The sequence below is a fragment of the Apiospora kogelbergensis genome (assembly GCF_038363985.1).
Source record: "Apiospora kogelbergensis strain CBS 113332 chromosome Unknown utg000008l_segment0_segment0, whole genome shotgun sequence".
In the NCBI taxonomy this organism is placed as follows: Eukaryota; Fungi; Ascomycota; class Sordariomycetes; order Amphisphaeriales; family Apiosporaceae; genus Apiospora; species Apiospora kogelbergensis.
The window spans coordinates 1,925,007-1,938,968 of record NW_027117425.1 but is presented as its reverse complement, the minus strand read 5'-3'; the positions used below and the strand labels follow the sequence as shown (position 1 = coordinate 1,938,968).

Below are 13,962 nucleotides of genomic sequence, written 5' to 3'. Positions count from 1 at the left end.
CCAGAGCCGCTCTGGTGCCCTGTCCATGACGCCATATGGATGAAGCTGTATTTCCCCATGTTAGTTTGGTACGAGAGGGAATTGGAGCCAATTATAAGACATTAACATAGCTCCAAAACTGAGCATGTTTACTACCAAGGCCGAAGGTAAATTGAAGGAAAGGATAGGATGGGAGAGGGGGTAGTGTGAATATGTGTCCATGTGTCATGGCAAGGCTCTCAGAAATTGGGGAAGTGACACATAATTGCACGTACCCGTCCATTGGACTGGCTTACGGACCACGAGGTCCCCTAATGCTGCGTGGTTCGAATCGTCGCGGGCCAATCAAGCATGCAAATGACAGACGAATGAACTTGGGTTGATGATGCTGTATAAAGCCTCCTTTTTGGTCGCCGGTGCAACTAGTTCGCGAGTCGTTCGAGAAGAAGCGGTTTCAGCGTTTTCAGGGAATGTTGCTGGCCGAAGCGTCGGGGCTTTGCAAATGTATGCTGGTTACGAGCTCATGTGTGCGTTTCTCCGATGTGTTGCATGAGTCGTCAAAGGCGCTTTTTGTTGGATGTGCAGTCGAACCTAATATTTTGGGTTTCAGTCGATGCTGTGAGACAGTCCCTTGCCGTACTGTCTGTGATAAGATTTGGGGCGCGCTTCAAGAAAAGGGATGGGTATATGTCAGGTGTTGGTTGCTCAGGCAGCTCGTCAACCAGCGAAGGTCTACCGTGAAGAAATGGAATTACAATGAGGTATATGGCGAGGAGGGGGAAGCGACAAGTGTGAATGGTGAACTGAAGCGCGGGAAACGTGTGGAGGCCGAACAGCAGGATGAAGAGAGGGAAGGAGTGCGGCGCGCTCCAAGTTGGTTATCGGAAAGCTGCAGATGCGCCATGCGGAGAATGCGTTTCTAGCTGATTTGATAGGCCGGGTCTAGGTGGTAGTCTTGGCAGGTTGGGCTTGACCTGGGCGGGATCTGGGAACACACTACGTTAGTAGGATGACATGGGGACATGGGCATGTCAGGAGGCATGTCATTCGTTCATCAGCAACTCTTCACGGATGCAGCGGGTAACACCCATGCCGGGTACAGAGTACGCCACTGGGACGATGCCACTACTGCCGCCCAAGTCTCGCCCAAGTATATCCGTACTGTCTTTAGCCCAGAGATCTACGCGCTGGGTGCTGCACAACGCGTACAGCGTCCCCAAGCCTTCGGTATATGACGCTAAGCTGGGAAACACCCCTCGCAGAACCCATCAGTCAGTCGATTCGTTTTGCCAAATCAAACAACCCATTTTGAGCCCTTTTCTTTCCTTGCTGGAGGGCCGGCATCGCCTTCGACTGGCCGCCCGGCTCAACTGCCTGTCACCTCCCGAGTCCAGAACGGCAACCGTTCGCCATCACGCTCGAGTGAGCCGTGACCAAACGGGGATTGAGAGACTTTCCCTCTCTCTTCAGATAAACGTGGGAACGAATCGGGTGGGGATGGGCATGCAGTCTGGGTCGGGGTCTTGGATGAGGCGCATGCATAAGTTAGTCAATTAGTCGATAGAGGAGCACGAGCACAAGTGGCAGATGATAGAGGGCGCTAGTTTGGATCCTCAGTTGCGACAGCGAACCCATCACAGTGTACAGATTCGGCCATGTTTGTTGAACATCGCCAAACGAAACAAAACAGTCAGCGCCGCCGGACGAATCGACTGGTGTGCATGCCAAAAAGAAAGAAGCTCGTCATCGACACGAGGGTTTCTGCAAGTTTTCCTCGCTTAGCTGACTCTTTCCAAGCTTTTTCTTTGTCGTATTCGAGCGAGGTCCACCGGCGCCCCTAGTTGATAGGGTTACAGTGCTTGGGGGCCGCTTTGCAAACTGTATGACGACTGTCTCTGATTGACAGAACCTGCGCGGATACCCGTCAAGCACCGTGTGACATGCAGACCACAGACAACTGGATCGTTGGCTGCCGGCCGATAGGCTTCAGGCTGAAATGCCATGGCAATATGCTAATACGATGAGCTCATACCCTCTTACTAGTCCAGCGATTGTGCCGATAGAAATAGGCAGCTCACTATTCTGATGTAAACATCTCCGCACTCGGTCCATGAAGGGGGTAAGACAGCTAGCAGCTTGGTATATTCCCCTTCAATCAACTCTGGACCCCCGCTTGCAGTCGACGTGCCTCTGTGGTGGAACGAGCAGCTAGCAACATGGCGAAGGGCTGTGTGCCATTGATGCTACCTGAGTACTGAAACAACCAACCTGAAGCCTTGGCGGAGCTGTTGAGCTGGCCTTAACTCCGGTGCAGGGGTTTTGTGCAGATAGTATGCCGACAATCATGCTGCCTGGCTACTGGCTGCTTCTAAAAGCCCTATGGTATGTGAATGTATTTGACTGGGGTCGAGAAGCTATGTTGACTAGTGCTCCAAGAAATTGTGGCAGTGTAGTGGTTACGAATAAGCAATAAGCTGGATAGGAGTTGGCACTTGTGTTTATCTGTTCCATGCGCAATAGGAGAGACCGAGAGAGAGTGAGATGGGCATGTCTAAACGGCAAACCGAATGATGATTATCAGATGGCACCGCACTATTATGAACAGCTAGCGGTGCCGAGGACCCTGCAAGACCAGGAAAAAAAAAGACTGTCCACAGGGATCTACAGCACCGAGCCAACACCTTAATAAGGCATTGGTTGCTGGTTCTCCCATCTACGCGCCCATCGTATCGGTCGCGGCAGGGAATGGCCCTGCTTCCCACGCGCTCCAACAAGTTTAAACAGACGAAGAAGATGAAGAAAAAAAACTATTGCGCTTTTTTGTTTCCTCCGTACTGCAGATCTTGGAACGCTCAAGCCTAGATTGTCTGGAATCTTTCACCCCAATCGGAAATTCCTCATGCTTATTGTTGAACCGAGGTTTGCGACAAAAGAGCACCGACGATATTCTAGGCCCCCTGGCCGCCCCGAGTTTGGATGGAGCCTCTATCAGGTCAGCTCAACTCCACTGACCGTCAGGCACCTGGCACATGTATGATAAGTATGGGGCCTGGAGCCGCCTACGAGGCTCGAGACCCTTGCCATTCTCGTCAGCTCAAGCTTGCAAGCATTCCAGATTCATCTGGACTCGAGAGGCTATCATGGCTTCGAAAATAGCAACAGTCCCGATCAAGTAAGCCGTCGCCGCCAAAAATCGCCCAAACAGAGCCCAGGCTCAGCTTGATCGGCCTTCGACGGATTAGGATGAAATCGTTGTCCACACGCTTTGCAAGAGCCCGGGGGCCTCCAATGCTCCGGCCATTCTTTTTGTCGTCCTTCATCAATCATGCCAACGCATTCATACAAGCTGCAAGGCACCGCCGACCTGCATCCGACAGGACGGTTTTCTTTTGGCTTCACCGCGAGCCAACCGGCAACTCAAGGTCGTGATGCCGTGGTAAACTTCAAACGTCTTGGCTTGTTAATGATCTGCAGTTGAGGCGCGCTCCTGCATCCCCAAACGGGCCCTGGCATCGTCCATGGATTTTGGGCAGTGGGCACGGGGAACGTGGACCAACAGCAGCCCCGTATGCTTGTGTTACGCGCGCTCTAGACCACCAAGCACCAAGCAAGGCACCACACATTGTCTGCCTTACAGCACATCTTGTCCTGTTCTAGATGACAGCTCATTTTTAGACTTATGCTGGTCGTCCAACGACTTTCCATTATGAAACGGGTCCCTACCGTCCAGTGCGTTCCTCTCGCACCTCAGCCTGAGCAAGTCTGTCGATATGCACCTTGGTGCGCCGGTCACGATGTGAAAGCCATCGACATCGGCAGGTAGTTGTCATGGACATCCATAAACATCGCCACTCGTCTCAGAGCGCCAATGTTGCAAGCAATTAATGGGTAGACAAACACGGCCCAGAAGCATAAACGAGTGTCAATTGCGATCTCGAGCTAAATCGTATGCAGCTCGAAGACGGTCGAGGGAAACGAATCTATCAACTGCTATCTATCATGAGTCTCATCCTCTAGATGAAACAAACCAAATTCACACCTTGTGCTACATAGACGCGTAAACCATAACAATCATGAACCCGTTATCCAACCCATCCAGACTCTCATCCCCCCAGAATTCAGTGAGCAGCAAACGACAACGACCGTGATATGACCCTGAAACCGCTTGAGAGGGGCGATTTCCGCTGAATGGAGACAAGGCAAAAGCAGCTGACTGGCTCGGTCGATAAAGGAGAGAATCTCCTCTGTTTGATAGCCCTGGCCAAAGGAAACCCCGCAACAAATTGGTCCCAGAAACGACAATGAAACTTCCCCCTTTCCCTTCCTCTTCCCCGTATGCTGTAGCACGACAGCATAATGGCGGTGACTACTGCTGCTTCTGCTGCTGCTTCTGCTGCTGCAATGTCTAGACGACCCTCGAATCGACAGCGTCGCTGTCCGTGTAAACCGGCAAGTGGGCAAGGCATTCAGCTACACACTTCTCGATGCACTTCACGAGCCCGGCCACATCCTTTCCCTCGACGCACTTAGTGCCGCAGTCGCTGCAGTAATCGTGCACGTGTGGGGGTGCCGTGACGGATGGCTTGGGGAGGATGGAACCAGAAACTGACGCCGTCGGCCGCACCGAGGGGATCGAAACCGAAGGTTTCGTGACGGAGGGGAGCGGCTTGAGCGGCTTCACGAGCTTGTCGTCTGCTCGCTTCTTGTTCATGGCAAAGTCCAGGTCTGGGTCGGCGACGCCGGCGGTCTCAAGGGGAAGAAGAGGGAGGAGACGTGAAGTAGAAGAGGTGAGGTGGCTGTGGGTGTGCGTGGAGCGGTGGTGGCTCATCACGACCACGTCACGCTTCTCCTCCTCCTCCTTGTTGGTGTCCAACAGAGGGAGGTCGAGGTCGTCAGTTTCCAGTGGCAGGTACGAGAGAGAGACAGTTACGGAAGGCAAGCGAGAGTGGCTGCTGCTTGTATACCTGTGGTGATGTTTCTTCACGGCGCGCTTCTCTTCGATGTCGAAAGGTAGATCGAGATCATCGGTCTCCACTGGCAATTTCGGGACAGAGATAGTTAAGGAGGGTAAGAGGCGGCTGCTGACCGTGGCCGTGAGCGAAGGTAAGCGGCTATATGTCACCGTGGGAATGGGGATCTGACGCGTTACCGAGGGAATGGGGAGGGCACGCTCATCCAAAAGACCAAGATCAAGGTCATCGGTCTGCACTGGTAACTTCGGGATAGAGATCGTTAAGGAGGGTAACAGGAGGCTGCTGACCGTGGCCGTGAGTGAAGGTAAGCGGCTACATGTCACCGTGGGAATGGGGATCTGACGCGTTACCGAAGGAATAGGGAGGGCACGCTCATCCAAAAGACCAAGGTTAAGGTCATCGGTCTCCAGGGGGAAGTCATTGGTCATTGTGAGAGAGGGGAGAAGATCGTCCGTAGAGGTAGGCAAAACAAGGTCGTCCGTCAGGCTGGGTACATCCAAAGTAGGCACATCCATGGCTCGCTTCTTGAAGGGCAGCTCGAGGCCATCCTCGGTTTTCAAGGGGAGCGGAACGATCGAGGTCCGGCTGCGGCGCATCGTGATGGTTGGGAAATCCCAAAGCTCTGAGTGAGTGGGAAGCTCCTTTCCGTAAATAATAACGTCATCTGCCGAGGTCGAGGTCGCGCTTTTGGTGAGGCTGTACATCATCCGTCAGTTAACAATATATCCAATCAATATTTAAAATTGATAACGTACCTAACAGGTTTTGCCATGATGCCGGTTGCGAGACCCGCAGCAAGTAAGAATCCGCTCAACATCTTGATGGATTGGTTCGGTTCACTTTGTCGAGAAAAAGGGGCGGATCAAGAGTTTTGACCTTTACGGCTCTAGGATACCTTTTGCGCTGTCGTGCTCGGTATGTCTGTTTGCTGCCTTCTTTTCACTCTCTGGGATGTCGTCCCTTCCAATATATATACTCAAAGCCCCTAGACGAATATCCAACTCGTGGAATTTAACCCCTAACGCGCCAACCTTCCTTGCCCAACTGCCATAACGCGACGACGTCTAAATCGTCGATCGGACTCTCTGGCAGGGCAGCGACATGCCGAACCATTTACAGATTCGGGAAGTGAGTATCGCCGCGTGAGACAAGCCCTACGGTTCGACAGAACTAGTGTCTCAGACGGCCCGGTGACAGTCACCTGATCAGCGGCTTGATTACCTGTTCCTCGATGCCTATCCATTCCATCACGCCTCCGGTTTCGCCGAGAGTAAGAGCGACAGGTAAGATATATAGGGAAGTGCATGCTTGAGGACGGCGGGAGAACGCGTCCTCTCCAGCCTAATCGAGACTTCAAGGAAGATTGGGGGTGCACCCAATCTGTAACTAATGATAGAATGCTGGAACGTGAAGCGCGACACTTATGGCAGCCCTGGCGATGTAGAGAGAATCAATGCTGGTTGGTAGTATTCTGCTTATAAGCCAATACCACACCTTTTAGTATAGTCCCCCGGCTCTTCGGAATAGCCCATTACATGTAGAATACTTCAGAGCACACTTATCGGAACCACAATTAACTATATCGCTTCCAGGGGTGGCGCACTATCACCGATGAGTTTCTCATCTCGTTGACAATTCCTACGCTAAGTCCGTTCTTTCTCAGTGTCATTATACTCAAAAGTCGCCCATTGCTTTTACGGTATGTAATGAGCCATGTGCATATAATGGCTATCCTTGTCCAGATCAGTGGGCACACGATTTTAAGATGCAGATCCGTGAGAGGCATCATCCTGGTCCGAGTGTCGGCTATACTGGCCGAAATGGCCCAATCAAGACAGATCCTCGGACTGGTAGGCCCAAAGCCAGCATTGCGTGTAGGGATCGGTTCGTGGTAGGAGGCCTTGATTCTAGCAGGACAGCGAGCAAGTTGCTGGATCAAAGTGGCCGGCCGGCTGCAGGGGCATGATGTCATGGCGAACAGCTCCTCTCGGCCTCTCCCAAACAACCAGGATCCATCTGTCTCTCTCTCATACCTCTAGTCGAGGTGACATGTCGCTCGCCATGCAGGGTTCACCCGGCTAGGAGACAAGCTTTCCTTTGACATTTGACGGATATATTATACTGCTAGACTATGAGACAGTTGACAGTTCGATGTATGTGGAGGAGGCTCAACCCCCACATCGTGTTGCCAGGCCAGCCCCGATTTCTCTAGGCGCCCCCGCCATCGACCCACTAGAGCTTTCTCTGGGTGTAGCTCGCAGCTTGTAAGCGACCAACTTCGTTGTGTATACGACGGTGTAGTCAGCCCAAGCAAGTCGTTTGTGTCTCAGACGACTGAAGTAAACAATTGCGAGAACCTCGGTTACATCGCAGGAAAAGAGATACTCGGTAAGCTACTGGTTCTTTGGTCAGATTTCAACTCTCAGTTCTTCCAAACGGTGCCGTAGTTTCATCGCGTTGCAATGGCTTGTTGGCGCGGTCGAGCCGGTGGTTGGGGGTTGGGGGAGTCTTCCCAACCTCGCATATCCAGACTGCTCGCCAGCCCCCCAGTCCACGATCCAGCAAAAAAGCCAAACCCCCCAACCAGAGCGAGCCAGAACGCGTTCCTGCAGCTATGAATCACGCATACCGTGGAACCTGCAGCGGCTACCTGGAGTATACCAACTTAAGTTATTGGCTCGATATATCCAAGTGGTATTCGAGTGGAGCGTGTTAGGCCGCAAAGTGACCCCCTCTGCTGGCTGTCCACGTTTCCAGAACCATGGCCAACTACCAAGGCCTCCCTTCTGATTATGTCGGCCAGAACCGTACGTCCTCGGAAAACATTTTCTTACTCGTGTCAACATTGGTCAAGTCTTGCTGCTTACTTGCCATAACATAGGGTCCAGTCAAACCTATAGGACATTTTCGTCTGCTGCCACACCGACGACGAGCCCATCACAAGCCACCGTTCTACACCTTCCCATCCCAGAGTTTCGCCATCTGCGACAACGACCTCACGAGCAACCCGAGCCTATCTCGCCCTTACCACCCTCTACACCTGCTTCACCTTCCACGCCCTCTGCCATCGCTCCATTCGCTCCGTCACCGCCTCCGTTCGGCACGGCGTATGGAACAAACGACCCCCTAGCCAGCAACGGGCGGTAACATACCAAGTTCCCGAGCCTGCATCCCCCGTCAACTGGTCCGTTTTCAAAAACAACCTGTCGCCATGTCTGGACCTCAATACCAGTCCCTCGCCAATGTGGTGACAGACGACATGCTCCGCGCCACCAAGGAGTCCATTACCCCAGGAATCGATGATTCCCCCTACATCCACCATGCCATTGAAGCCTTGACCCGGCAGCGGAATAGCCGAGGCATCTCGGGGGCGCACTCTTCCGGCGCTGATGAGGAGAATCCCATGATGCGGTACATGCCCAGCACCGTCCCGGGACTTTTCGACCCCCTTCCTGCCCATGAGTCTCTATCTCAGTCTGGCAGTGCCAACTACTACGAGGATGTCGACCCGGAGGAGTTGCTGGCAACCCGACGGCTGCAGCGTGCCCTATCTAGTGACCGCGTTATTCCAGCCGCGAACGACCAGCCACCCGCTCCGTCCAGAGAGCAGCCGCCCGCTATGTCAAGAGAGCAAGTATCGAGTCCTGACGGCAATGGGGAATATCAATGGGGCGACCAGTCGGGGTGGTACGGGAGTGAGGGTAAGGCCATGATGGATGAGTCGCGAAACCGTCCAAAACACGTCCACCGCTCCCCTCGGCACCTTAACCACTGGCACACATGCTCGGATGCTGATGCCGCGCATATCAGGAGCCACCCGCCACTCACGTACAAACCATGGATCCTCCGGACCCCGTCGTTGTCGGCCCTAGCAGTGCTATGCACCTTGATGATTGCAGCCCTCATATTCTGTGCCGTCTATAGCGACCGCCGTGACGGCCTGGCAGGTTACAGTGGCTCGATGGGTGGTGGGCAGTACTTCGTTTTCCGCTTTATGCCTCAGCTTATTGCGGCCGTCTTGTTGATTTACGCCCAATGTGTTGTAACTGCAGCGTTCCGCATTTTGCCTTTTTCGGCCATGGCATCCGACGATTTACGATATCGACGTGGTGTTGCCTTTCTACCCCTATATCCCAAGTCATTCCTATGGCCGCAACTTGTTAGTACATGGCAGGTTTGGGTACCCAATGTCATCACCTGGATTGCCAGCCTTACGATCCCGCTGCAAAGTACGCTGTTCACGGTGATTATTGTCGACGGGACATGGTCTTGGGCGACCGTTCAAGGTGTCGCTTGGGTTCTGGTAGCACTATATGTGCTGTTGCTGATTTCCACCATCATCCAAATAATCTTTTGGCGTAACAGGCGCACTGGTATGCGACCTGGCTGGGATGTCAGGAACATTGCTGATGTCATTCATTTGGTGGCGCAGAGCAACTCGGCGCAGCTGTATGATGGCACCGAGACAGCCGCGAGCAGGGCCGAGATTCGGGATAGACTTGACGGCAACAGGGACCGACTCGGCTATTGGTCTACCCCAGACGACCCGAGTTGGGTATGGCACGGCATTGGGCATTCGACCAATGACGAGAAAGTCGATATCGAACAGATGGGGGCGCCTTCGTCCATGATAGGGATTCACGGCGCAGCGGGACGTCTCATAGACCCCTGGCGGATCAGGACGGCACCGATAGACTCCACAGCTACATGCCTTGGTGCTTTCGGACAAGCCAGGTCGTACTGTGGGCGGTGGCCGCCTCTGTACTCCTTATCGCGCTTTTCGTCGTTTCTTTCACCCCAACTACCGATATCCAGCAAGGCTTCCTCCCCGCCCTCAAAGCAGGCCCTATTCCAGGCGCATTCTCGGCGGCAGACTTCCTCTACTCGTTCGTTCCGTCGCTTATTGGTCTTGTACTGTTCCTCATGTTCCAGTCACTCGACCTCACGTTGCGGATCCTGACACCCTGGGGTGAGCTTAACCGCAAGGAAGGTTCGAGGGCCAAGACGTCTCTGCTCGCTGACTACGCTGCTTGTCTGCCACTGCAGGCTACCTGGAGGGCGCTCAAAAACCGTCACTGGCGCGTAGCTTGCATCTCTTTCCTGGCCAACCTGTTCATTCTGATCCCCGTACTGGCCGGGGGCCTGTTCATGGCCATGACGCCACCAGCAGGCGGCGTGCGGATGTATCCGAACGTTCCTGCGTACGCCATCCTGCTCGCTCTGCTCGTCCTCTACGTGCTGGCCCTGGTTGCACTGATACCCAAGAGGGCCCAATTTGGCCTTCCTCACGCGGTTACTTGTGTGGCCGAGATTGTTAGCTTCTGCGCAAACGATGAGCTCTTGGCCGACGAGGCTTTCCAGTGGCCGCGTGACCGCAGGGCGCTCAAGGGGAAACTGGACGCCTACGCCGATGTCCTGGACCAGAGCCGCTGGTTCATTGGCGACGGCCAACATGGCGAGGAGAAGTTCGGCATCCGGCGTCTGCCCACGTTCACCCAACTCCCGTCGCAGAGGCTGCACCCGAAGCTGCACGACCCGGCCACTTTGGAGAAGGCCAAGCACACGGTGCTGCGAGGCTCTCACGTTGCACATAACCATAAGATTTCTAGACCTGTAAATACGGGCAACAGCCAAATGCTTGATTAGCGAGCGCTTTCTTTCTCTGACGATCACGACACAAGTCAAAGATGACGACGACCATCTCAACTACGACATAATATTTTTTTCCGCAAAAAGAGCATTTACGACACGACACCCCATGTATAAACAGAAGCTTTGCCCAATGCATTTACACTTCTACTTGTACACTGTTTTTGGCCGGCGTTACACTATCCGGCATAGCACATAAAGTTTGGACTTCAATGCGGAGGATGAGGAAAAAGGGTTGCAATGACCCGAGAAATGAGAGCGAGCCATATGTGCTTGCCGCTTTTTGGATTTTACGTGGCCAAGTGGTCATTTGAATAATGGGTTCATGGATTACGAGAAGGCAATGGCGTTATAGAGAAAGACATATGGAATGATTTCCATGGGCACTACGTCGACATACATACGAGTTGCATACGACACATTAATTGGAAGGATACATCTCTGGAGGAGAGTTAAGGGGAAGTGAGTGAGTGAGTGTGTATGTTTGAAGGTGGTGGGTGTGCTTGCGAGCGAAAGCAAGCCTGCTAGCAGATACTGCGTAGAAACCAAGGTTGAATGCAAATAAACATTCCCGTCTTGAGCGCCTACTCTATAATAATCATTCTCCGTTTGCTTGCTTGTTTTCATAAATATAATGACAATAGGCGTCATTGAGGGATCGTAAGAATGCATTTGTGTAAAGGTGGTTAAAGAATACAACTCATTATCATTTCTATATATGATTTCATGTTCATGCTACAGGACATAACACAATATAAATACTTTAACTGGCGTTGTTGATGTTGACTCTGCGACATCTGTCCTTCCAAATAGTCCCCTTTTCTTCTGCGTCCGTCCGTAGTCATTATCATTGGTTCGTCTTTTGTCGTATCATCCATCAGTAGCCATCAACGAATTTTGTCGGTTTCGCAACCGGGTAAGTTTTTCTTCTTCTTCCTCGATCCCGTAATACCCCAGCATACACTCATAGCCCGGCCGACTATTCGATCCTTATTGTTGTTTTAGCCCAGTAATAAAAAAGCCCACCCTGCGCGCCCTTGTTCTTTCCGCCGTCTATCTGCAATGCGAAGATGATGATGTAACAAATAATGATGTCAAGCGCATTGCCATGATGAGATAAAAGTTTTGATCGGAACAGCGAGCCGCCCGCAACCAAAAGATCAAGATGGAAAATGAAAATGAAAGGACAACTCTGAAAGAAGCAGACCAACAGAAAAGGAAATAATTGCGATGGCAAAGCTGGGATACCAATGCGGAATTCATTTTTCAGATATTCCGCAAAAGGGAAGAGAGCAAGAAACCCAGTAAAAGAGATTTGGTTTTCGTTTTCATGGTTCATTCCCCGGTTTCCCGAATCCTTCTGTCATAAAAACATTCCGTCATGCATAGTCGTGTCATGTTGTATGTGTTTTTTTGTTTGATTTTTTTCTTCGTTTCGTTATGCCCAGGGAAGTAATCAGCCAGCCGTCTCGAGAGGCGGCGGGCTGACGGACTGCGTGGGTGGGTAGTGTATAGCGAGTGCTATGGCAGTGAAGCGCTGCCATTGGATGTTGTGTATCAGCCGCACTGATTGGCGGTGAGGGCAAACAATGCCGACATAAGCCAGGAGCTGAATCTCATTTCCAGAAACGAATACCGAGTCCATCTCAGAACCGGGCTCTGGAAAAGAAATGGGAAAACAAACCAATGCAGAGGAGGTGAACTACTGGTGTGGTGATAGTCAAACTATGCATAGCATAACGTATGGGTTTTATGAGGATGAGCGGCTCTTCAGTCCCAGGATTCGGCCAAGAGACCCGCCTCGCTTCCGGGTCTCGGATCCGTCTCTGGATGCCCGGCCGGAGGGGGTAGGTGGGCTCAGCGTTGAGGCGCCGTGGGTCTTGCTACTACGCTCGCCGCCGCCGATAGTGCTCTTCTTGTGCTGCAGGCCGCGCGTGAGGCGACGAACAAATTTGCTCTCGGCCTCGTAGTCGCTGTCGTCGTCCGAGTCGCACTCGAAGACAGACACATTGCGCTCCATCTGCGGCCGCGCGGGCCGCTGGGCCATCGTCGGTTGTTGTTGCTCGAGCTGCTGGAACGCTCGGGGAGGGAGAGGGGCCAGGGGTGCCGTGGCGTTGTGGTGGGTCTTGTTGTAGAGGGCAGCGGCGGCGTCCTCGGCGTGCTGTCGACGCATGTCGAAGGCCGAGGCCGAGGGCCGCAACGACATCGATGGCGGTTCTGAATAGGCCGGGGAGACGGGGAGGGATTGGATGTCTTGTATGATGGTCGAGTTCGATGTGGAGGCTGTGGGTGCTTCGTACAGGGGGTGGAGGTGGGGTCGGGGCTTGCTAACGCTCAAGTTGGCAATGGACTTGCTGGACCGCAGCGGCTTGCGCTTTATTAAATGCTGCTGTCGTGGTGCTTCAGGCGCCAGGGGAGGTTGACCGAGCCGGGATAGAGGTTTGACCCGAAGAGGTCGATCCTTCCTGTAGTGTCCTGGGGCATACGGAAGTCGTTGTTGCTGGGCTCCTGGTAGGAACTGGCCTCACGCGAGAACTTCTGGGATTGGGGAGGGGCCACTGGAAAGCCTTCAGCTGCTGAGACGAACGCTCCGCCGAAGAAAGAGTGATCGTGTCGTCATCTTCTAACCTTTCCAACGGGGTGGTAGTGGCAGTGAAGTAGTCTGAGGTGTCAAGGCTGGGGCTACTTGAGCCCTGAGGCTGCTGAAGACTTGGTATCCTAGAAGCGTCGTTCGGCCAGAAGCTGTCCCAAAGCTCGCTGGCAGAGGCGTTATAGTGGAAGTCGTCGTCGGCGGAAGCCTCCGAGTCCGAGGCATCGGTCATGCCTGGGACGGATCCGTTGGAGGTCATCGACGATCGACTCACTGTGGGTTCATGCCGTATGACCCGACTGTCCGGCCGGGGATATGAGAAGTTGGCCTTCTGACTGAACATGTCAGTTATTGCCGTCATGCCTTGCTGCGAGGGTTGTTGCTGGTTCTTCGTGACGTCTGCTGATGTGGTCCCATGAACCAACCCCATGAGGAAGTCATCTCGATGGATGTTGTCGAGGGCGTTCCTGGACTCCATGATCGCGATGCAGTCGATGCCTTTGGTGAGATGGAGCGTTGAATCTGAGTCTCTATGACGAGATGTGACAGGCTTTGGACAAGGGAGGCCGACTACTTAAAGAACATATATGATTTGGGAGGGGGAGTCGACAACCTGTACCAAGAAAGCTAGGCTCTGGGGGAGGGAGAGTCAAGATCGCCAGGGCGGGAGTTCCAGGAGATATATCTTCTAAGACGGGGACGAGACAGGCGGGGGTGTGTTTGGATCAACAAAAACACGAGGGACAAGTCCAGTTGTACAAAGTAGATAAA

At 53.1% G+C, this 13,962-nt stretch overlaps 5 protein-coding genes across 5 annotated transcripts; 3 read left to right on the top strand and 2 right to left on the bottom strand.

Moving 5' to 3' along the window:
• Nucleotides 1-1,001: 1,001 nt before the first annotated feature.
• Nucleotides 1,002-1,214, top strand: PG998_012573 (uncharacterized protein; the record flags this gene model as incomplete). The annotated part of the gene is made up of 1 exon (XM_066879389.1): nucleotides 1,002-1,214. One exon carries the CDS (start codon nucleotides 1,002-1,004, stop codon nucleotides 1,212-1,214), a length of 213 nt encoding a protein of 70 aa, XP_066725773.1.
• Nucleotides 1,215-4,384: 3,170 nt separating this feature from the next.
• On the bottom strand, nucleotides 4,385-5,548 carry PG998_012572 (uncharacterized protein; the record flags this gene model as incomplete). The annotated part of the gene is made up of 1 exon (XM_066879388.1): nucleotides 4,385-5,548. One exon carries the CDS (start codon nucleotides 5,546-5,548, stop codon nucleotides 4,385-4,387), a length of 1,164 nt encoding a protein of 387 aa, XP_066725772.1.
• Nucleotides 5,549-7,713: 2,165 nt separating this feature from the next.
• On the top strand, nucleotides 7,714-8,099 carry PG998_012571 (uncharacterized protein; the record flags this gene model as incomplete). The annotated part of the gene is made up of 2 exons (XM_066879387.1): nucleotides 7,714-7,759; nucleotides 7,834-8,099. 2 exons carry the CDS (start codon nucleotides 7,714-7,716, stop codon nucleotides 8,097-8,099), a joined length of 312 nt encoding a protein of 103 aa, XP_066725771.1.
• A 64-nt stretch (nucleotides 8,100-8,163) lies between these two features.
• PG998_012570 (uncharacterized protein) lies at nucleotides 8,164-10,598 on the top strand (the record flags this gene model as incomplete). Its single annotated transcript, XM_066879386.1, has 2 exons — nucleotides 8,164-9,575; nucleotides 9,617-10,598. 2 exons carry the CDS (start codon nucleotides 8,164-8,166, stop codon nucleotides 10,596-10,598), a joined length of 2,394 nt encoding a protein of 797 aa, XP_066725770.1.
• Nucleotides 10,599-12,351: 1,753 nt separating this feature from the next.
• Nucleotides 12,352-13,669, bottom strand: PG998_012569 (uncharacterized protein; the record flags this gene model as incomplete). Its single annotated transcript, XM_066879385.1, has 2 exons — nucleotides 12,352-13,076; nucleotides 13,138-13,669. The coding sequence occupies 2 exons, from the start codon at nucleotides 13,667-13,669 to the stop codon at nucleotides 12,352-12,354; spliced, it is 1,257 nt and encodes a 418-aa protein (XP_066725769.1).
• Between the last annotated feature and the right edge of the window lie 293 nt (nucleotides 13,670-13,962).